This window comes from Dermacentor silvarum, chromosome 8 (assembly GCF_013339745.2).
Source record: "Dermacentor silvarum isolate Dsil-2018 chromosome 8, BIME_Dsil_1.4, whole genome shotgun sequence".
Classification (NCBI taxonomy): domain Eukaryota; kingdom Metazoa; phylum Arthropoda; class Arachnida; order Ixodida; family Ixodidae; genus Dermacentor; species Dermacentor silvarum.
In genome coordinates, this window is record NC_051161.1 from 91,939,659 (window position 1) to 91,962,504 (window position 22,846).

General features: G+C 49.3%; 2 protein-coding genes across 2 annotated transcripts in view; one reads left to right on the forward strand and one right to left on the reverse strand.

Annotated features, from left to right (window-relative positions):
• The window catches only part of LOC119461573 (NADP-dependent malic enzyme-like), a 162,220-nt gene that overhangs the window by 26,615 nt on the left and 112,759 nt on the right, over positions 1-22,846 (reverse strand). The window contains 5 exon segments of the mRNA XM_037722928.2: positions 1,111-1,166; positions 1,168-1,215; positions 2,807-2,968; positions 4,641-4,841; positions 6,782-6,940. Coding sequence (XP_037578856.2) covers positions 1,111-1,166; positions 1,168-1,215; positions 2,807-2,968; positions 4,641-4,841; positions 6,782-6,940 — 626 coding nt within the window.
• LOC125947814 (uncharacterized) overlaps positions 1-22,846 on the forward strand; it is a 115,656-nt gene that overhangs the window by 14,710 nt on the left and 78,100 nt on the right. The window lies entirely within an intron of this gene.

Here is a 22,846-nt window from a genome sequence, read left to right on the forward strand (position 1 = left end):
AAGCATGACGGTCACCCATGGCATTGATAGCACGAATCCAAGGGATGACGTCATCTTCAAAGCCGCGAAACGTGGGTATTTCCACGAACGCCGGCGGCAGGGAAGCGTGGACGGCGTTCCCAGGCAGGATGCAACCGCCGACGGACGCGAACGCGGTCGCCATGCCCTGGAGCTGTTGTGTCACTTCAGCGATGGCTAGGAGGAGGGCATCAGTACATCCCTGTCCGAGAGCCACCGAGGAGGCTTGGACGCCGTCCCCGGACGGTGCAGTGGGTACCTGCGACGGTAGAGTGGCGGGCTCCATACCGGGGGAAGCGTGAACGGCGTTCCTGGGAAGGAGGGACCCGGCACGCCGAAGCACCGTGCGAGGAACACTGGACGCTGGAACACCTTAAGTCAGGTCCGTTGTAGTCGGCTGCGCCATTGTAATGGAATAACGGAGACACAGAGACAGCACCCGTTCCTGGGCTGGCTGTTCTATTCTCTACCTCGTCGTCTTTTTTTTCTCTGAGCGCGCCCGCAGTCCGAGCGCCCGAACCTAGGTGTCTTTTTCTTCATTGCAGTATAGTATATGTACGCCAAGCTCCGGCTTCCGAAATCCGGAACTGGAAGCCGACTTCCGCTTCCGTTTCCACTTCCGGTTCCGATTCCGGCTTCCGGAGAACGCTTCCGGCGTTTTTCTCTCTCGTCCGTAGCTAGGGGCGCTGCGGTGCACATGGGCGTTCGTTCCCGACGCGCGCTCTCTTTCTCGTCCATAGCTAGGGGCGCTGCATTGTACAAGGACGTTCGTTCCCGACGCGCGCTCTCTTTCTCTCTCGTCCGTAGCTGTGGTTTACCCGAATGATACCCCGGTGCTTCGCCCACTCATCATCATTCACTTCGTGGATATGCGGTGATTTTTTTAAAACATCTGGGGCCGTATTCACAGAACTTTCATTCGTAAATTTCCTTTCTGATTGGCCAGCCGCCTTCGCTCATGATAGGTCAAGCATCATGATTGGTTGGAACTTGTTCTTATGAACAATTCTAGCGTAAGAGTTTTTCTGTGAATACGGACCTTGGCTTTTAGAAGCGAGGTATATACAGAATGAAATGCGAGCGCACACGCACCTCTTGACTGCCGCCTGCATGAACTCCTCCACGAAGTCGTCGTACTGGGCGCCACGGAATCCTCTTCTGGCGCAAACCGATGTAGTACGGGTCAGCCAGCAGAATCTGCGAAACAGTCACAGCAATGTCAGGTGCAAGACGAATGACTATAATGTCATATAGGAACGCACGACTATTACTTTATCCGGGACTCCAGCGTGATTGATTTGCGCTTAATTGTACAAAGTGCAGAATGTGCTGTATGTTTTTTTATTGCGATAGCAATTTTATAGGACACTCAAAGCGGATTTCTGCCATCCGCGTCGTCGTCGCCGTCGCCGTGAGGATCCGTATAGAGTCCAATGGCTATGAAATCGTCGCCGCGCGCCGTATGCTGTATGTGCGAGTGAAAGCGCGCGAGGGACGCGCGCTTTCGCGGGGAGCGAGCGCACGGCGGAGAGCAAACGCGAATTTCTTCCGTCACGCGAAAGACCGTGGGGGGAAGGGAAGGAGGGAGGGGAGGCGACGTTTAGCTGCGGCACCAAATGCGTATTTATATAAAAATTGCGATAGCAAATTAGTAGAGAGCTATACGGAGTAAGCATAGTAGTTTTATCAGCTGTATAAACTTGGACATGCAGCAGCACCAGCAACGCGCAGAACTGTTGTCGACGCCGTCGGCGTCTTGCCCGCGTTCGCACCGAACGCGCGCGGCGTTGGTGACTGTTGCCGGTGCCTCTGGGGGCGGCTCGGAGGTTTTCGACGAGATCAGAATGGGACACTCGTCGAGCAGCGTCGGAAATCTTACCCACCTTCTCGCCTCGCAACGTTTTTATATAATTATACATTTGGTGCCGCAGCTAAACGTCGCCTCCCCTCCCTCCCTCCCGTCCCCCCACGGCGTTTCGCGCGACGGAAGAAGTCGCGTTTGCTCTATATACATATAGTGATTGTAAAGGAGGAAAGAGACGCTTCATTCTGCAGCCCTTCAGGGAACATGGCGCAGAACGCGCGTTTGCTCTCCGCCGTGCGTTCGCTCTCCGTGAAAGCGCGCGTCCCTCGCGCGCTTTCACTCGCTCATACAGCATACGGCGCGCGGCGACGATTTCATCGCCGTTGACGTCATCCGGAACCTCACGGCGACGCCGACGGCAGAAATCAGCTTTGAGTGGCCATATAATTGCTATCGCAACATTGCGAGGCGAGAAGGTGGTAAAAACTTCCGACGCTGCTCGACGAGTGTCCCGTTCTGATCTCGTTTAAAACCTCTTAGCCGCCCCCAGAGGCACCGGCAACAGTCACCAACGCCGCGCGCGTTCGGTGCGAACGCGGGCAAAACGCCGACGGCGTCGACAACAGTTCTGCGCGTTGCTGGTGCTGCTGCGTGTCCAAGTTTATAGAGCTGATAAAACTACTATCCTTACTCCGTATAGCTCTCTACTAATTTGCTATCGCAATTGATGCTTCGCCTTTTGGGTGAAACTGCGACAGTTTTTTTTATATACTGATTGTTTAAGCGTGTTTACGAAATTTGCTTTATTGTTGGGACGCTTTTTTTTTTGTCAGCTCGTGCTATCATTCCTTGCTCATTGGGCAATCTATTGCCTGTGTAGAAGCCGACGACGCAACAGTTGCCAACATTCCCAATTTTTATCCAAATAAATCCCATCACACATCACTAAGACTGAAAGGTGGGACCTCCAACCAGTAAACCCACCTCGTTGTTGGTGCCGAGGTCCAGCATGACGGGCAGCGTTCGCTCGGGGTGTATGCCGGCCAGCGCCGTGTACAGGGCGAGCTTGCCGACGGGGATGCCCATGCCGTTGGCGCCCAAGTCGCCCAAACCCAGGATGCGCTCGCCGTCCGTCACCACGATGGCCTGCGAAGCAGCCGATTTAACAAAACGGTGTAGCTACCTAGGAACGACGCGATGACCACCTTGCGCCGTAAAGCTTCCTACAAAAACAATTACTATGTGGAAATTTGGCCGCTAGAGCCTACGGGAGCTACTAGCAGGTGTTTCAAAAAAAAATAATAATGAGATGTGTGCAAAAAATGATAGATAAAAAAACATGTATAGCATACCTGATTAAATCAAGCAGGCTAGGTGAGTATTTGTCACCGCCACGTTTCAAATAAAATGTAATTAAATCATCATCATCATCATCATCATCATCGTCATCCAGCGTGGAAATCATATGTGGCACTTGAATTTTGCCCTAAACTTCAAACTTTGCGACTTTGCGAAATGACCACATTAAACAAAATATTGCGTTATAATTGCAACAAATCGCGATTATTATGCAGGAGCGCCCAGATGTATTGCATTTATGCGTTTAGAAAAAAGTATAGTTTGTAGGTGATTTAGAAGCACAAAGCGTAGTAAGTGAAGCCACAAGGACGTTTGAAGCTACACGCACGAAGGTCAAGAAATCCACATGTTCCCCGTCATTCTCATCTTATATAGCTGAACCATAGCAGCGCCAGAATTCACTCTAATAATTTTAGCAAGAAACTCGGTATTGCATTTTAGCTGCAAGTTCTGTGTAAGCTCTTCGAGAGAACTAGACAAAATGAAGTGCGTTTGCCGAGCTCGATAGGCCGCGCAGTGCACTCTCTGCAACTAGTGCTACACCATCTCGACCGACATTCTCCAAATGACACGAATACCCGGTGGCACTCGCTCAAAGTGTCAATAAATCTTGCCCCCTCTGGCAAGTGTATAAGTCAATATATCTGGAGTGGACGACGCGCTATGCTTTATCCTTTATTTATGGCTACACACCGACAGTAGTAGCCTGCCCCTTATCGTGAAAAAGAAGAAAACCAAAATCAATTTTGCGGTTTTATTTGCCAATACCACAATCTGATTACGAGACACGTCTTAGTGGGGGAACTCCGGATTAATTTGGACCGCCTAGGATAACTTAAGATGCACCACAGAATGCACTGAGGCAGACTAGTGTGCGTGTGTGTGTTTCTTTGATTGCACCCCCATCGAAAGGGAATCCAACCCGCGACATCGTGCTTAGCAGCTCAAGGCCATAGGCAGTATAAGCCACAACGTCGGGATTCCCTTTACTCGGTTTGCTACTCATTTCGGTTGGGCTGCCGCCTCGGTCTCGACGGCACGTTTGTGTTGTATGTGTTTATAGCTTAAAAAATATTTTGACATATTGTAGGACAGATCTCAAGACACGACTTCTGCAAGTCTTCAAGAACAGACTTTTTTTTTTCAACTTCTTCCTTGGCCGAACGCGATGCGGCGTTTGCTGTGTTAAGTCGAACCCGGATATATCGAACTCGAAGTGGATCACGAAATAGTTCGCTATATCAATAATTCGATATATCGAATAAAATATTTACACAAAAATTTTAAAGATGATTTACAGCTGTTCGTCATAGACGATAACTTGTTATATCCGGGTTCGATTGTACACCAGTGGTATGTGGATTACGGTCCGACATAGAGATGCCTTCAGTTTGTCTCGCACTGTATATGTACGGTCTTGTCGCCCGAGAAGCCGCGTAGTGTAAGTGTGGGTACTCACGTCGACCTGCTTTTCGGGCCAGTTGCCCATCACGTCGTAGAGCTTTCCGGCGTCCTGCGCCGTCAGGAAGAGACCCTTGGGACGGCGGAAGATGAGACTGTACTTGAGGCACGCCTCGCCCACCACGGGCGTGTACACCAGCGGCATCAGCTCCTCGGTGTACTCCTTCAGCACGCGGAAGAACAGCTTCTCGTTGTAGTCCTGCGCGAGCACACACAGTTGTCACGCCGGTCCCCACAAAGGGCAAACACGAACGCTTGCTCAATGACCATAAGCTGTGGTTGCAATGGCATAAACTGTACTACATTTATGTAATATTTCGTCGAGTGTCACTTAGTTACCTCGACTCACAGCCTCCAAGCGGCACTAACACCCGTTGTCACTCGCTCACGGTGACATTAAATTCGTTTAGCTACGCTCAGTACTATTGCGATAGCAATTGTACGGACACTCCAGGCGCATTTCTGCCATCGCCGTCGTCGTGATGTTCAGTATAAAGTCCAAGGGCGATAACATTGTTGCCGCGCGTCGTATATGCTGTATGTGCGAGTGAAAGCGTGCGAGGGTGAGCCGACGATAGTGGCTCAATCTCGCACGCACAAGGGAGGAAAGCGGGGAGGAAACGCGCCTTCTTTCGTCGCGCACGTTACCGGGGCAAGGGGAGAGAGGGGGAGGGCGTTCTACTCTGGTGGCTGCTGCGTATTGCGCGGCCGCGCGGCCCCTATCTTGAAAGCGATCTGCCACGGGCACGGAGTCCACCGTGCGCTGTGTGTTTGCCGCTTAGTTGCCGTTGAAGCAAGAGGCAGCACGAAGGTCAATTCGTTCGCTGCTGCCACCGCGCTTCCTCACTCCAGCGTTTTGACAGCGAGTTTCCGCGGACATCGAGTGAGACGTGTTCATGTTTGCTTGCGCGCGCGAGACACCATGCTTGTTAATTTAGTTATTGAGTGAATTGGTTTACAAGCTTACACGGCCGGTAAAACTACTACCCTTACTTTGCATAGCTGTCTACTAATTTGCTAGCGCTATGGACGCTTCGCCTTTCGGGCGAAACGCGGACTTTTGTTAAACCGAAGGACGCAAAGTTACCAAGGGAGCTTCAGCCGCAAGCTTTCCGTATGACTTCTCCGAAGAGAGTAGACAAATGTAGGAGGCTAATGTAAAAAAAGGGAAAAAATATGAAGTTAATTCATTTATGGCATGCAATAACCGCAAGAACAATTGTTGGTGTGGTTGTTCCTTCCGCTTTCTATTTTAATATTGTTTAGGATTGCAGCTACAGGGCTTAATTCGTTCGCTCGCACGTGAGCTTACACTTGCACAGTGGAACTCGACGGAATTTACCAATCGCTCGTCTCCACAACTTGGATCCGAATCTACAGCTCTGTCTTCTATCAGGAATATCCAGAGCTGGGGAGACGCTCCTGTGCCGCTTGTGGCTTGGAGTGGCGTGGCCTTCACGAATGCTTACTCATTTCGGATCGGAATGGCCAACAGCCCTAGATGTGATGACTGTATCTGCGAGGAAACAATCGCCCACCTTCTCTGTGAGTGTCCCCGCTTCAGTGCGCCCAGAAAAGAACTGTCAAGAGTGTTAGATAGACTTGACAAACGCCCTTTGTCGGAAGAAAGCGTCCTGGGACACTGGCCGAGACCGTCTTCATCACAGAAGGCTTTGAAAGCGTTGTTGTGCTTCTTTAGGATAACTGGTCTTAGAGACAGACTTTAAGCAGTGTCGTATTCTCCTTTCCTTTTCTCTTTTCTCTTCTTTCCTTCTTCTTTTGCAACATCTCTTTTCTATGATCTTTCGTTTCACTTACCCCCTTTCCCCAGCACAGGGTAGCCAGCAGGTCTGAGAACTGGCTAACCTCCCTGTCTTTCCATCTATTCTTCCTTCCTTCCTTCCTTTCTTCCTTCCTTTCTTCCTTCCTTCCTTCCTTCCTTCCTCCCTTCCTTAGTATCGCACATATGTACCAATTTTATAATCTAGGAACATCGACACGCTAGTGGAGATGGTATAAAATAGGGATTCGAGTGGAGGGTCGAGCCATATGTCTTTCCAATTATTAATCTGGAAATAACAAAGAAAACGGCAACGGCCGTACTGAACAGCGAGTACGGGCTTACGAATGTGTACTCACGTGCAGCTCCCGCAGGTACAGGTACTTGGCGAGTCCGGACTCGTACAGCTTGATGTTGTCCATGACCGCCTGCAGCTCGGTCTCCACAGAGCGCACGGCCGGCGGGATCAGGCCGCGCAGGGACATGTTGTCCCGGTCACGGGCGCTGAATGCCAGGTTCTGGGGTGGCAGATAAGAGAAAGGAAACGAAAAGGGACGCACTCTTTAACGCTACAAACCAAATCACGTGTCGAGAATAAATTTCATGGCAAACTTGATAGCAAGAAGAAGGTGCGGCAATAGAGTTTGTTCAGTTATCACATAGAGCACACGTGATTGAACCGACAGTCATTCCAGAGCTCATTGCAGCAGAGGATACACCGCGCGGGGAAAATAAAGAATACAGGAAAGACGAACTCTCCTTGAAGGAATTATATCTATAAATTAAAAGAATTATAAAGGAATTGTACCTTTGTACTACCTGTTGCATATTTTTTGTACTACGCACTCCTGCCTATAAGGCCTGATAATCAGACGGTAGTAATAAATAAATAAATAAATAAATAAATAAATAAATAAATAAATAAATAAATAAATAAATAAATAAATAAATAAATGTCAACTGCAACGAAATTTTGCACCATGTAAGATAGTTAGTCTAAGATAGTGTAGGTATAAAAAATGCTCCATTCAAAATTTCACGTTTGAAATACGAATGGAAGAGTCACGAAAAGCTCGCAGATATAGCCAGTTATGATCCCAAAAACGAAAAAAAAGTGCATTACCGCTCGCCGAAAGTGATGCACAACCTAGAACGTGTGGCATCCGAGATTAGACGTGGTGGGACCGTTCGGGTTCGCTGGCATGTCGTTTTTGTATAGAGAATTATTGTAATGCGTGTATACAATGCGGGCCCACTTATAAAGTGAACGCTCTGATGTGTCGCTCGCAGTCTTTCTGTCGCTCTACCTGCAAGTGCCACTTGAACCTGCGTCAATGCGTGGTACACATGTGCAAGAAGATATCACCTCCGCCAACCACAAGTCATAGGATCCAGAGCCGGCCGACCATGAGAAATTCACACATACTCTGCACTCACATGTTAACTGTGTACTGCATACCCGCCGTGGTTGCTTGGTAGCTATGCTGTTTGGCTGCTAAGCACGAGGTCGTGGGATCGAATCCCGGCCACGGCGACCGCATTTCGATGGGGGCGAAATGCGAAAACACCCGTGTACTTAGATTTAGGTGCACGTTAAAGAACCCCAGGTGGTACAAATTATTCCGGAGTCCGGCCCCACTACGGCGTGCCTCATAATCAGATCGTGGTTTTGGCACGTAAAACCCTATAGTTAAAAAAGACAAACTGTGTACTGCATCTGAACATGAATAAGAAAGAAACCTTAGTTTCGCATGCATGCGGGGTCAAGGAGGACGAAACTAATGCAATATTTAGCGGCGTGCGTGTCGTTTATAAGGTGCACCTGACATGCAGCGATGTAGATTAAGCTTGTGCGGACAAACCTCCTCGAATTTACATGCGTCACACGCGTTGCAACGTCGGTTAAAGCTCGGTTGTCGATAGCTGTTGACGGCTCAAGTGCAGTTGAGGAAGGGACACCTCTGGATGCTATGTGCCGGGTGTTCAGCTTACGCATACCTCTGGTGGTTGGTATTTGTTTCACTCTTGCAAATCCTTCCTCTCGCGCACGAATAACTATGACATTATTTATGGTTTGAAAACAGTCAAACAACAAAAAAATTATAATAAGACGCGAACACAACGGCAGCGCGCTCGTGCCATTCAGTTCCTTTCTTAGTTTTTGCGCCGTTTTAACGCCGATAGCCTTTAGGTCGCAGAAAATCCGGCGTTGGCAACCGGCGTGTGATCGCGGGTGGCGGAGAAAATCATCCAACCACATCCACCGCGCAGGCCCTCCACGTGGTGCAAGGTTTTGGTGAACAAAAATTGAATTTCTCACAGTGAAATCCGCCAGAAAAAATGGTAAAGTACGACTTAACCATTCGGCGTCACATTCGCCGTCGGATTGTTTACCAATCGGCGTCGGATTGTAATTTGAATGTACGAGAAAACCTAATTCTGCTATGAGGAAACTAAAACACAAACCCCTTTTCCAGCATTTCTACCAGACCTGCGCGCGTCGGGCCAATAGCAAAGAATTAATAAAATAATAAAAAAAGAGCTAGGGCCTTCACATTTTAATATAAGACCACTTATATTTCCCCTGGAAAAACGTCTTTCCAGCAATGCAGTTCAATTTAAAAGTGAAGCCGACTTTAAAGGGATCGGTGTAAGCTTGGTCTTTGTAAGCTGGCTTTCCCACGTTCAGTGTTGCAGTGAATGAAGCCTACTTGCCGCATGCGAACGATGCGATGCGAACGGGTCCCGACAACGCTATCGCGTTCTACTCTTAAAGGCGAAGCTTAAGCTTCCTCCAATTTTTTCAAACGGAACCTCAGTATACTTAGCGTTTCTATCTCGCAAATTAAACGAGTAAACAACAACAAAACGGCAATGCCTTTCGACGCTTGTAAAGAACAACAGCGGGAAAGTATATTTCCCGCTGTTATTGTTTCCTTCGTGCCTCATCGTCCTGATCATCCTCGTTACCCCTGACACGCCAAAAACCTGCCCGCATACAGCAGGTTCTCTGACGTCAACGGGAACGCCGATGAGAATGAAGTCTTCGAGGATGGTCGCACTCTCATCCCGACTAGTGGCGATAGATGTACGGTTGCGGGGCTTCGCGCATCCAGTTGACGCAACAGGAACGTATATACGTTCATTCACTCTGTCACGGCGCTCCACACCAGCAACACCACGTGATGTTCGGCAATCACGGGCTTTGTGCTTGTAAACACTAGGCCGCATGGTTCTGTACCAGGGAGCGACGCAGGTCCCTTGCTAACAGCGTTGTGCGGCCATGTCCGTTTATTTTGGCGTTATTATTATACAATGAAGAAATAACAGAAATCAAGTATACACTTGATTTCTTTTAGATGATAAGATACGGGAACATGTAAGCTATTTTCACCTGCAGAATAAACGCGTTGTATAGGCGATTTTGTTTTCGTGTCGCTTCCCAGGTCCATCGCTTAGCTATATAGTGCGAATAAAACCACTATAGAAAGACACTATTCGAGAATTAGTTGTGAATTGCGCGCACGTTAACAAGGGCAGCAGAAATTATTACCCGACGGCCACTGTTGCGGCATCAACCGTCACGAAGCTTCTGTGCATTGAAGTCAGTCAGCAGGTCAACAGAGACTGCAAGGTGACTGACGCGCAAAACTTGCACTGCATCCGTGTGGTGCGTGATACCCCCCAGACCAGCGCGAAAAAAAAAAACGTACGCGGCGCTGAATTAACTCACCTTCGAGACATGCCCTGTGACACCTGCGTCGCCGGCCTCCAGCAAGATTGCCTAGTTTGCGAAAGCATCAACGATTCAAAGCGCCCGATAGCGAACCGGAAACCTAAAACTTACAGTGGCAAAATGAACGAAAGAGCGGTAGAACACACGCTTTCTTTATTATTTTTTTTTTGTCAAGGTGTCCACTACGCGTGCTTTGTAACCCAGATACGGAAGGTATGCACAAGAAAGCCCTCTACAAGGTGGCAGCCGTGCTTGTACGAAATAAAAGAGAAAACTACAAGGAATCCCCGACTCATTCGTGTGTGTCCCGTTCGCTGATCCAGTAGTTTAAGGGTCGGAAGCCGCAAGCACGCGTGCGGTTATCGCGGCCGCGCGAGCATTAACCCGAGTGCGCGCAGTCCGAAAGAAAGTTGGCTTCATGCGGTGCATGCGCACGAGTTAGCAGACAGCAGAGAGAGATTCTCGAAGCATTTCCGCACGACGGCTGGGGAGACACGAGTTTTTTTTTTGTCCGAGGGCACAGTGCGTAACGCACAGAAGAAAGAAAAGTAGGGCTGACGCGGGTCGCGACCCCCTTCGTTCTAGGTTGCACGACATCTCCGCCGCGCCGCCCTGATAGAGACTTACTTCATGGGCGCTTCTGTATATACGTGGTTCCTCAACACGTGTCTTTTTTTTTTTTATTCTTCCTTTCAGTTCCTCCACTCTCACTTCTCTCTTCTTTATTACCTGAACTCTTGCACGCTCGATCCTTTCTTTCCTTATCAGCACCTTTCGGCAGTTACGTGTGAGAAGGTGGTTCACGTCTCACACCGAGCCATAGCGACGCCCTATATACTTGGTGGCGTGAACATACAAATGACACATCCGAACGAGCTGGTGCGCGCGAGAGCTCGCTTCGTCGTATCACTACGCTTGAGACTACCTTGTGTCTATCGATACGTAGCGGTGTGTTCTCCATAAAACCACACTTCGAAAGCTGCCAAAGCACAATCGTAACCCTTGTTCTAAATTACTCGATGAGGCGGCCATTAATTCCAAGAGAAATCAAAATGCGTAAATGAATAGTTAACATAATTACTCTAACTAGCTTTATAATTAATTACTTTACGGCAAATGTTTCAAGAGAGAGAGAGAGAGATAAATGAGATGGGAAAGGCAGGGAGGTTAACCGGAAGGTAGATATCCAGTTTGCTACCCTGCACTGGGGAAGGGGTAAGGTAAAACGGAAAGATAAAGAAAAATGTTTCGATATACGAATTGTAGCTAGTGGCATGCAAGGCATATCGGCTTGGAAATAATTCTGAGGATGGCACCGGCTTCGAGATATGCGCTTTTAAACTTGCGGCAAAAAATGCACCGTTGTTCCACCTACATTTTAAGAAAACGCTGTTTTATACATTGCAAGCACGAAGGTGACTGGAACGCCAATACATTTCATCCGACACTTTGAAAAGTGATATCTCAAAACTGTCGCAGTCCTGAGAATTCGTTTTAAGTAGATATGCCTTGCAGACTCACTAACTACGATTCGTAGACTGAAATGCGTGTCGTAAAGTAATTAATTAAAAAGTTAATTAGCGCCGCTATGTTAATTATTCAATTAATCATTTTGAGTTATCGTAGGAGTAATGGCCGCCTCATCGAGTAATTTAGCTATCTGCCACAGGTAATATTTAAAACTTTGGTGCAGCTAAAAAAGTTGTCGCAGTTTCACCCGAAAGGCGAAGCATCAATTGCGATAGCAACTTAGTAGAGAGTTATACGGAGTAAGGATAGTAGTTTTATCCGCTGTTCAAACTTGGACATGCAGCAGCACCGGCAACACACAGCACTGTTGTCGACGCCGTCGGCGTTTTGCCCGCGTTCGCACAAAATGCGTGCGGCGTTGGTGACTGTTGCCGGAGCCTCTGATATAAATAGGCACTTGGTGCCGCAGCTAAACGTCGCCTCCCTTCCCTGCCCCCCCCCCCCCCCTCCCACGGCCTTTCGTGCGTCAGAAGAAGGCGCGTTTGCTCTACATATATGGTGATTGTAAAGGAGGAAAGAGACGCCTACTTCTGCAGCCCTTAAGGGAGCACGGCACAGAACGCGCGTTTGTTCGCCGCCGTGCGTTCACTCCCCGTGAAAGCGCGCGTCCCTCGCGCCCTTTCACTTGCACATACAGCGTTCGGCGGCGCGCGGCGACGATTTCATCTCCATTGACGTCATACGGAACCTCACGGCGACGGCGACGCCGACGGCAGAAATCTGCTTTGGAGTGTCCATATAATTGCTATCGCAATAAAAACACCCTGTATATTATAGCGTGTCTTTTTACAATCTCACTTACGCGCATACAGTAAGAACGCTGACGGTGTGCGCATTCGGAGCTGCACATTAAGATAACAAAGGGTCACTGAGGTCGCTGAGCGACACGTGTATTGCTTTCAATTAAATTCTATTCAATTTTATTAGCATTCACCGGAACTCCGGATAATATTTAGAACCTTGTTTGAAGTCATAGCCAACAACTCTGCATTCTGAGCTTTTGATGCATGTGACTGCTCCAAGTGCCTTTGTCACCGAAATCAGCCACGGCTAAACGAGGGTTGTTTCAGGCTGAAGACAACGCTTCGGAACGATGACTTTGTTAGTGTCGTTCCGTGCCAGCGTTTCGCCTATTTTCTTTCCTATACTTCCTTCCAGAAAGTGTTATAGGCCTGTCTGAAGCTCACTGCATCTCATCTTCATGTGCGTTAGCTGTGATCACTCTGCTGGCAACGATGAATGCAAGAGCAACGATTTCAAGTGCGGAAAAAGGCTTAGTTGTGACCACGAAGCTGCCGGTTGACTCGTGATGTCGGCTCGGGTTTCTGGCTGTGCTTCCGTGTTGCGTGACCTTGACTTGTGTTCCTCAGTGAGTTCAATACCACTTTTATGTCCTTTTGAGTATATTCTGACAACGTCCGGTGTAAAGTGCCGCGTAGCAATGGCAACAGCAGCCACGGTTCGAGCGACAACGTCCGTGATAGCCGCACACGAATGCCATATTCCGAGTTCGTCACGGTGCTGTGCTGCCAGTAAGTTAGACCGTGGTGCAAGCAACTCTTTTATGAATCTGTGTACGGATATCCTCGCCCAAGAAATACGGTAGGACGTAAGTACGTACTGTGAATAAAGCTTCTTACTGAGCGATGTGAATTGAATTGAATTGTTATCGCGCAGTTCTGTTTTGATCACGTCGTTGCTTCGGATATTGCATTAACATCAGCTCCATCCAACATACTGATTTAGGAGCATACCTGCTGGCTCCGAGCGTGAGGATTCGTTTGCCAGATGAGCGATATGGCTCCGTTTCACAGCCGAGAGACATTGCTTGGACGCGGAGCAAGTAGTGCGGTCAAAAAAATGTATGACTACGCAATTTTCGGTGTTACGTAGGCTGCTACGGGTCATGCTCACATGTAATAAATTGTTATTCAGCCACAATTCTTTCGCATGAAGCTAATTTTGTCATGAAGCACGCGCACGTACATTTTTCTTGCGTACTGTAACTAACGCACTACTTTTTGGCCGCGGACGCCGGCAGTGTGCGACGTCGCTTCAGCGCTCACGGAATGGCATTCTAATTTTGAAAAATTATGCCATGAACGTTGTTTTTTCAATATTCTAAGTTAACAGTTCCGTGTGGATTTATGTTTCATGTTGTTTTCAGAGAGACCGATCTCATATGTGCGAGCCTGTGAGTCGTAACTCTGAAAACACTACAGCTGCTCGCTAGGCCGTTTCGAGGCCCACATTATCGTGGCTATATATACTGGCAGGGTTGCTTCTTGTTGTGTGTCGAGTGTGCGTTGGATGGCTTTCACAGCTCTTCGTCGGGTGTTTCTCAAATGTTGTGTTATGTATTGCTTGGTCTGTTTGGTCTCGTTCACTTGTTTCGCAAAATTTGGCTTATGCTTGTGTGTATATTTCGGAATTTGACCCGAAGCCTCTACATAAAAATTCTCCACGCAAATTGACGTGTATTTTTTATACTCCCGGTGCACCTCGATAAAGCTCCGTCCAGCTCGAAGTAAAAAATAAAAATGACAGAAAAAAAAAAAAAAAACTCCGAAGGCACCACGCAAAAATTCCGCCCGCACGGAGTAAAAATTATACACGGTCACGAAGGCAACTCTCGTTGTCGAAACGTTCACTCCAGGCTTCCCTTGCTGGTCACTGCAAACCACTCCATCTTCCTGTAAAATCTTGCTATATGATCCGTCACCGAGAGTGTTCTTGAGTCCAATGTGATCTGACGTCGCGCGGAGTAGAAGCCGCTGGTCGCTGAAGCGGAGACAGATTTAGAGGGCACATTATATTCGACTGACACCTCAAACCCACCACTGTCGTACGAAGGTATGCCGCCCGCACCAATGAGAAACGTGTAAGCCTTTGAATATTTTTCCTGGCCCTTAACACCCTTCCCCTCGAGCCGGGTGGCAAACCGGACGTGCGTATGTTTTACCTCCCTACCATTCCTTCCCTCCTCTCTTGCTCAGACAGTGCTGTTCGAATATCAAATAAAGGGCGCGCAGTCAAGAACCAAATGAAGAGGAGGAGAAGGGCATGGGCAGGAGATATTTCTACTGTACTTATCTTTTCTTCGCGAAGCATCTTAGCATCCGTTTTCGTCGTATGTAGGCTAATAGCGGCTGCGGCTGCCTGATTAACTTGCCATCAGTCATCTAAAATGTATCCTACCGTGTACCAAGAGCTAATACTGAAGTACACCGCTAGCTCCAGAGAGTAGTAGAGCTCGAGTTTAGCACTCGTTGCAATGCTATAGAGTCACCTTATGAATGTTTGGATAAGGAGCTGAGTTTCAACGCCATAGCATGAAAAATAACACTGCGGAATGCCAACGAAATGGCCAGGCACTTGTTTAAACTGTGGGAACTGTGTACACAGCAACGTTCAGTTGGCAACAAACTGCCATTGCGGGCCTCAACACTTCGCTTCTTGGACAAGATGTCAAAGAATAGCGCGAAATAAACAAAACTAAGCCACCGGAAAGACATGCTATACGCTGTTGCCATTTAGTTAACGGATGCACAAGAAGTGTCGAGATTTTTACTCCAACACTGCTCAATTCCAGTTCTAGTGGTTATACTCCATTTCTATTCCTTTCAGTGTTTCACCATTGGCTTGAGTGGCACCATGCATTCGCTATCACTAAAATCGACCCGTCCTGAGTATTAAGATCGAATGGAATTGTGGTATAGAATCACACGACGTTGTACCGGCCATGCACTAATGGCTGGTACAACGTATGCGTTGTACATCACAGCAAACTCGTCCGCCAAGCAAGTACAGTACAATTTGCGTACCACAGTCATTCAGGCTGTTAGCACGGAAATGATCAGATCTAAGCGAGGCGAGCCACCTATAGAAGCCGCTCCCAAGAGTTATATAGTACGTGGGCCCACGCCGGCGTTTCTGACGCGAGCCAACCAGCTGGACAGGCCTTGCGCTCATCACGCGCGCCGCGGTCGGCCTTCGCAGTGCGAGGCTAGCATCAGCTGCGCCTTGTGGTAACAACAGTGCGACGACGCCGATGGGGCCACCGAGACATCTCGCAAGCACGCAACGATGCCTCCTCCTCCGCCGCCGCGCGCGCGCGCACCCACACACAATGCGGACGCCGAAACGGCCCCGAAGCACGCGATGTAGCCATGTAGCTCGTCGCCAACCGCCGCGGCGGCGGCGGCGGTTCCGCGTCGCGGCGTCTCCTCGCGAGCTCCTCCACTTCCATAGCACTTCCGCGCGCGCGAAGACGCGCGCCAGCGCTTGCGCAACGGGCGAGCAGCCAAGCTGGCCCGTCTTTCATCACCGCTGACGCAGCCACACGTTCGTTGGCCGTGCGTGCCTGCGTACAACGACACCACGGAATGATGATGATGACGACGACCGGCCCTGATGAGGGGACGCGGCCTGTCCGGCGCTGTGCTACTTCAAAGCAGGCGGAAGAAGACGACGACGCCGGAGGAATTGGAGTGTTGCCGCCACGCCGTGTTTGAGATGGCGATCGCGACACGCTACGCGGCAAGGTTGCAGCGCTGGACACAGGGTTTGTGGGCGAGCAGGTTCTGCAGCAGCGAGACAGTTTGCAAACGGAGAAGAGGGGGGCCTTCAGATGGGTGGGAGCGGACCAACCATCTCTGGAACTGTCAGGTTGTGTTGTTTCTGCCCAGTATGAGCCACAATTTACGTGATACAGACTTCGCGTATGATACGTAGCTCGTGAGTGTACTCAGGCCGACGAGTCTATATAATATAGTTGGATAGATTATTGGGCCTCTATAGGTAACAGAAGAGCTCACGTTGGGCTTATCCTCGTTTGTACCGAATTCATGGCCGTGCTGCAAGCTACTACTTCGTCTCTATTTCTCTCCTTCTCCGAAAGCAATATTCGTTACAGACTAAGTACGGTAGCTTTTACACGTATAAAGCTGGGAAGTTTCATATTTTAAAGGTAGCCGGCGCCCCTTTACGTCAACAAGCGCGCGAGCTTGGACGTTTTGCCAATTTTTCTTTAGGTCTTTAGGTAGCATCGATGCTATTAAAGTTTCTAGGCACGATGCAACCTTCAGCTCCAGCTGTCATGTTACATTCTCTGTAAGGGACATCTGACGCCAGAGTTATCTGTGCTTTACCCCTGTAAATTTTGCTCCGATTGACGTCAACTTTAGGTCTGACGAAGAAAGATACTCAAAACGTGCGAACCAACTTAGGCGGATTTTATTATCAGGATAAACAGTGCTGATCACCCATAAAATGGGGAATCAAGTGTGCACCTTTACATTAGATGTTACCAGTGTACTGAAGGACCCGGTGGCCCGGTAGGCGCCAGAAAGAGATGGGGCCTGTGGTCTGGCAAGAACGGTGGCGTAAGTTAGTGGCGTAGTGACAGGCAACGCCGGAGGGGCAGCTGGTAGTGCCTGGGCGACTTGCGTCTCAATGACGAGACGAAGAGGTGGGTCTAAAGATGACGGCGCAGGATCAGGTGCGTGGGCGACAAGGGAAAGTTGACGTGCAACTTCCTCGCGGATGAACTGCTTTTTATGTGTGGTAGCAAAACGGTGTGATCAGCAGTGGCGTCGTTGGCAAGGGTGGAAATGTCTGCTGTACCTTGAGCAGCACGGCGCGTCGACGCACGCTGCTTTCGCAGCTCGTCGTAAGTCTGGCAGAGTTGTATCACGTCGGCTACCGTCTGGGGGTTCCTAGCGAAAAGCATCTGAAATGCATAGTCGTCGACTCCTTTAATGATTTGCTTTATTTTTTCCCTTTCGGCGAGAGATGGGTCGACGCGCTTGCACAGGGAGAGAACATCTTCGATGTAGCTTGTAAACGTCTCCTCCCTGCGTTGGACTCGACTGCGCAAGCGCTGTTCCGCGCGAAGACGGCGCACGGCGGGACGACCGAAGACCTCCGCGACGGCTGCCGTGAAGGTCGACCAGTTCGTGATTTCGGTTTCATGATTTTTGAACCAGAGGCCGGCTACATTAGTGATGTAAAAGTGAACGTATACGTGAGCTTGGCGCGGTCATTCCATTTGTTACAAGAGCTCACTCGTTCGTATTCGACGATCCAATCCTCGACGTCCTGGTCGTCGGTGCCGCTAAATATAGGCGGGTCGCGTTGTCGGGGCACGCCAGCACAGTGGATTGTCGGTGGCACGGGAGCAGCTTGCGATGGGCCAGGATCAGTCATGGTGAAAGCTGATGGTAGCGTCCGGCTGCGAAGTTCCAGGATGAACAGTACCCCGCTACCTCCACCACTTAAAATGGGGGTGTTGATCTTCAAGCAGGCCCGGACGTGGCGTTGCAGAAGGCTATTCAAAAGGCAGGTCTGGTTACTGGCGAGCGCGAGCTATAGAGCGTCAACAACAACCACCACTCATCGTCTTCTTTTCCGAGACATCGAAGTGCGGTCATTCGCCTTCAGTACACCATGTTCACAATGTACCATATATAGCTGTAACGCCTCGCACGGCAAAGCTCCTGCAACAGCCTATCTCGGGCAGGGAGTGTAACTATACCGTGGGAGAAGCAGAGTGCGTCGGGTACTAAATCGATTGAATTAAAAGGACCAACAACGGACGTAGACTTCTAGATTCCTCTCCTGTCGTTGAGGACAGCAGTAATGAGGAATGATCGTGTCATGAAGCACGCGGAAAAATACTTGTCCATCAGCGCCGCGTCAAGGCCGCACTGTAAGCAACGGCCTCCTGCGCAAAGTGGCAGCCCATCATTGCGCTTTGTTCATGTGCGAGGAGGACCGATAAACGCGCGCCCTACACGTTCGCAGCACGAGTGGCGTCTTCGTAACGCGTGTCAGTGTGTCCAAGTAGGGCCCCAGGTTCACATCTAAACAAGCGTCCATATTCGTGGCCAGTGCTACTCAAAGAAACCTTCAGAGCCAGCTGACAGCACTTGCATTCTTCTTCTCCTTTTTCTTCCTCTTTATTCAAGACAATTTACATAGGCAGAGAGAGAGAGAGAGCTTTTATTGATAGGAAAGACAGAGGGGTCGACCTGACCTGGTGCGCTCTATAGTCTACTACTCTGCACGGGGGAAGAGGGATGGGGAGCGAAAGGGAAAATTAAATTAGATTATGTAGGTTTCACGTGCCAAAACCACGACCTGATTACGAGGCACGCCATAGTGGGAAATTCCGGAATAATTTGGACCACCTGGGGTTCTTTAACCTGCACCTAAATTTAAGTACACGGGTGTTTTCGCATTTCCCCTCCGTCGAAATGCGGCCGCCGTGGCCGGGACTTGATCCCGCAACCTCGTGCTTAGTAGCCCAACACCACAGCCACTGAGCAACTACGGCAGGTAGGGGGGGGGGGGGGGGTGAAAGTACGGGGATGGATGATGACGATAAGCGAAGTGGTCTCGTCTAGTTTCGTGTGTCACGCAGAAACTTCAACAGAGCTTTAGTTGTCCACATTGAAGTTTCAGAGTCGGGCCATGGGCCGAGAATAGCGTCCTCCGACAGTGGTTGCCTGCCAACACTGGCTAGCGAATTATCCAATGTCTTTCGCTCCAGCATATATGCTGCGCAATCGCACAATAGGTGTTCCAGTGTTTCAGGCGTCTGATAGTGTTCACAATCAGGGCTGTTCGACTGGCGGATGACGTGTGCGGAGCGGCGGGTGAAAGCAGCGCCCAGCCGAATCCTGTGTAGCAATGACGCTTTGCTCCGCGAAACCTTCGAGGGCAAACAGAATTTACCGTCTGGGTCGATCATATGTATAGGCGTATGTTGTCAGCGTGGGCTTTGTATGTCTTTGTAATTCCTTTGCATGAGTGCCTTGATCATTGAGTTGGTGTGAGGTCGTGAGTAGGCAGTCCGTACATCAGGAAAATTTGTTAGGTTCTATGGCAAAAGGCAAAGATATTGTATAAAATATTCACCAAGAAAATTTCCAATAGAATTTAAAAGACATTAAATTATGGGGTTTTACGTGCCAAAACCACTGATTATGAGGCACGCCGTAGTGGGGGACTCAGGAAATTTGGACCACCTGGGGTTCTTTAACTTGCACCTAAATCTAAGTACACGGGTGTTTTCGCATTTTCTCCCCCATCGTAATGCGGTCCAATAGAATCAGGGCAACACTTGACTTCAGCCAACCAAGAGAACAGGCTGGCTTTAGGAACGAATATTCTACGACGGATCATATCCATGTCATTAATCAGGTAATCGAGAAATCTGCAACCTCTCTATATGGCTTTCATAGATTATGTAAAGGCATTTGATTCAGTAGAGATAGATACCAGCAGTCATAGAGGCATTGCGTAATCAAGCAGTACAGGAGGCATACGTGAATATCTTAGCAAATATCCACAAGGATTCCACAGCTACCTTGGCTCTCCACTAGAAAAGTAGAAAGTTACCTACCAAGAAAGGGATCAGGCAAGGAGACACAATCTCTCCAATGCTATTCACTACATGCTTAGAAGAAGTATTCAAGCTCTTAGACTGGGAAGGCTTAGGAGTGAGGATCGACGGCGAATATCTCAGCAACCTTCGGTTTTCAGATGACGTCCTATTCAGCAACAATGGAGACGAATTACAGCAAATGATTGAGGACCCTAATCGAGAAAATGTAAGAATTGGGCTGAAGATGAATATGCAGAAGACAAAGATAATGTTCAATAGCCTGGCAAGGGAACAAAAATTCAGGATCGCCAGTCAGCCTCTAGAGTCTGTAAAGGAATACGTTTATCTAGGTCAATTACTCACAGGGGACCCTGATCATGAGAAAGAAATTCACAGAAGAATAAAATTGGGTTGGAGTGCATACGGCAGGCATTGCCAAATCCTGACTGGGAGCTTACCACTGTCGTTGAAAAGAAAAGTGTACAATAATTGCATTCTACCGGTGCTAACCTATGGGGCAGAAACTTGGAGGTTAACAAAGAAGCTCGAGAACAAGTTAAGGACCGCACAAAGAGCGATGGAACGAAAAATCTTAGGACTAACGTTAACAGACAGGAAGGGAGCGGTGTGGATCAGAGAACAAACGGGGATAGCCGATAGTCTAGTTGACAGTAAGCGGAAGAAATGGAGCTGGGCAGGCCATGTAATGCGTAGGATGGATAACCGGTGGACCATTAGGGTTACAGAATGGATACCAAGAGAAGCGAAGCGCAGTCGAGGACGGCAGAAAACCAGATGGGGTGATGAAGTTAGGAAATTTGCAGACGCAAGTTGGAATGCGCTAGCGCAAGACAGGGGTAATTGGAGATCGCAGGGAGAGGCCTTCGTCCTGCAGTGGACATAGAATATAGGCTGATGCTGATGATGATGGCAAAAGGCATACAGTTCCTGACAAGGTCATAGTGCTAGTTAATAAAGATAGAGGTCATAGTGCTAGTTAATAAAGATGGACCGAAAAATAATAATAATAAAGGACAACGCGGGATTTGAAGATTCAGACATCGAAGGCGCCTTAATTTTAGAGGCACCACGCGCTGGCCACCGCTCTTCCCTGGTTTGCCTTGTACCAGCAGTATATAATGCTGGTACCTGTTAAAAACTACACCAGGTATACCAGTTGCAGTTCGCCAATTATGTACTGAAGAATCACACTAGCGAGATCCGGACTGACGCTATCTACGACTCCTAGCTGCGCGCTCAGTAAAGCACTTCTTTCTAGAAGGCGCCTCTCATCGTCGAGTGAAACGAGCAAACGAAAAATCGGCCTGCGCCGTCGTTAGCCACGGGAGAGTGCGAGCACAGCGTGTGCACGGTAGAGCAAAGCTCATCTAACAGGACAGCGTGGTACGACAGCCTTCCTTCCTTGCAGCAGCAGCGTCAGCGCGGTTTAGAGCAAAGCGCACGTCTCGGTGCGTGGTTCCACGATCCTCCTCCTATGGTGCATCGCGGCCCGAAAACACCGCGCTACCGTACGCGGGGGTATCAGTGCGTGACGGCGACCGCGCTTCCGACAGAAACACGTATACACATATACAGCCCCCCCCCCCCCCTACTCTTCCCCCCCTCCCCCTGCTCCCGCGCCCCATCGTCCGAGCAACCAGTACACCAACCCATCCGCCGACGAAACATGTGCAGGCCAGCGATACACAAAGGCGCCGCTCTCCCACTGCCGCGGAATCTCGCACCGACTTGCCCATGCGCCCGCAATCCTCTCACGCCCCCTTCCACTCCCCCCCTTCTTGCCGGTGCTTTGCGAATGTAAGAACGCGCGGCCGATTTCGTATCAAATCGCGCTGCCTTCGCAGATGACCACGCTCTGGAAGGCGGTAAATACCGCCGGGGTCCCGTATGTCATATACTACGGTATACGGGCGCGAATTCGCGTCCCTGTTTCGCGCCGGTCGGTCCGGTTGAGCGGCGTTCTTCCAGCGCTAGACGCGTATATGTTCTTTCAGTGTTGCTGCCCGCGAGATACACTTCCATTGTTTGTTTGTTCGCTTGCTTGTTTGTTTGTTTGTTCCTTAACCACGCTGCCCGCATGCTCAGTCGCTGTCACGCGCGGATAGCCGTGATCGTGATCTTTGATCGCACCACTTACGAGCGTAATTCGTTGTACGCACAGATGTGGCTGTTTGGCTTTGTTGCTATGCAGCATCGTAAAAAAATAAAAAAAAATCATAAGGCTGCTTTAGTGTACGAGAAAAAAAAAACGCGAAGGTAAATAGTTTTCGCCAGAGCAAGAATGACACATCGCACTGCTTATTTCGTGCTTAGCACTTCGTATGTACACTTTCACTGGAGGCTGGAGTTAGTCGGTGACCAAGTGTAAAGAGCGAATGAGGTGCGAGTGAGCGGCACGTGAGTGAAGCAGGGCTAGAAAAACGCAGTTCTTCCGGCATTCTTCCACAGACATTTCTGTCGGCCGGTACTCGAGTCCTGAATTTTTCGTTTCCATAAATTTCTACTTCTAATTTCAAATCGAAACTGTCCGTGCGTCTTTCCCAGGGTTTCAGGTGTTCGTCTCTCGCAGAGTGAACTGCACCGATCCCGGAGGCAGTGTAATCAAATGTGGCGACTTGGTGCGCGGATCCCGATACCAGTGCACGATATGCGTGCTCGCAAGGGTTCCAATGCGGTTTGTTTAAAGTGGACCGATTTCTGAGGCCGTGCGGTCGAATGAGTGGGTGGGCGAATCTCGATAACACTATA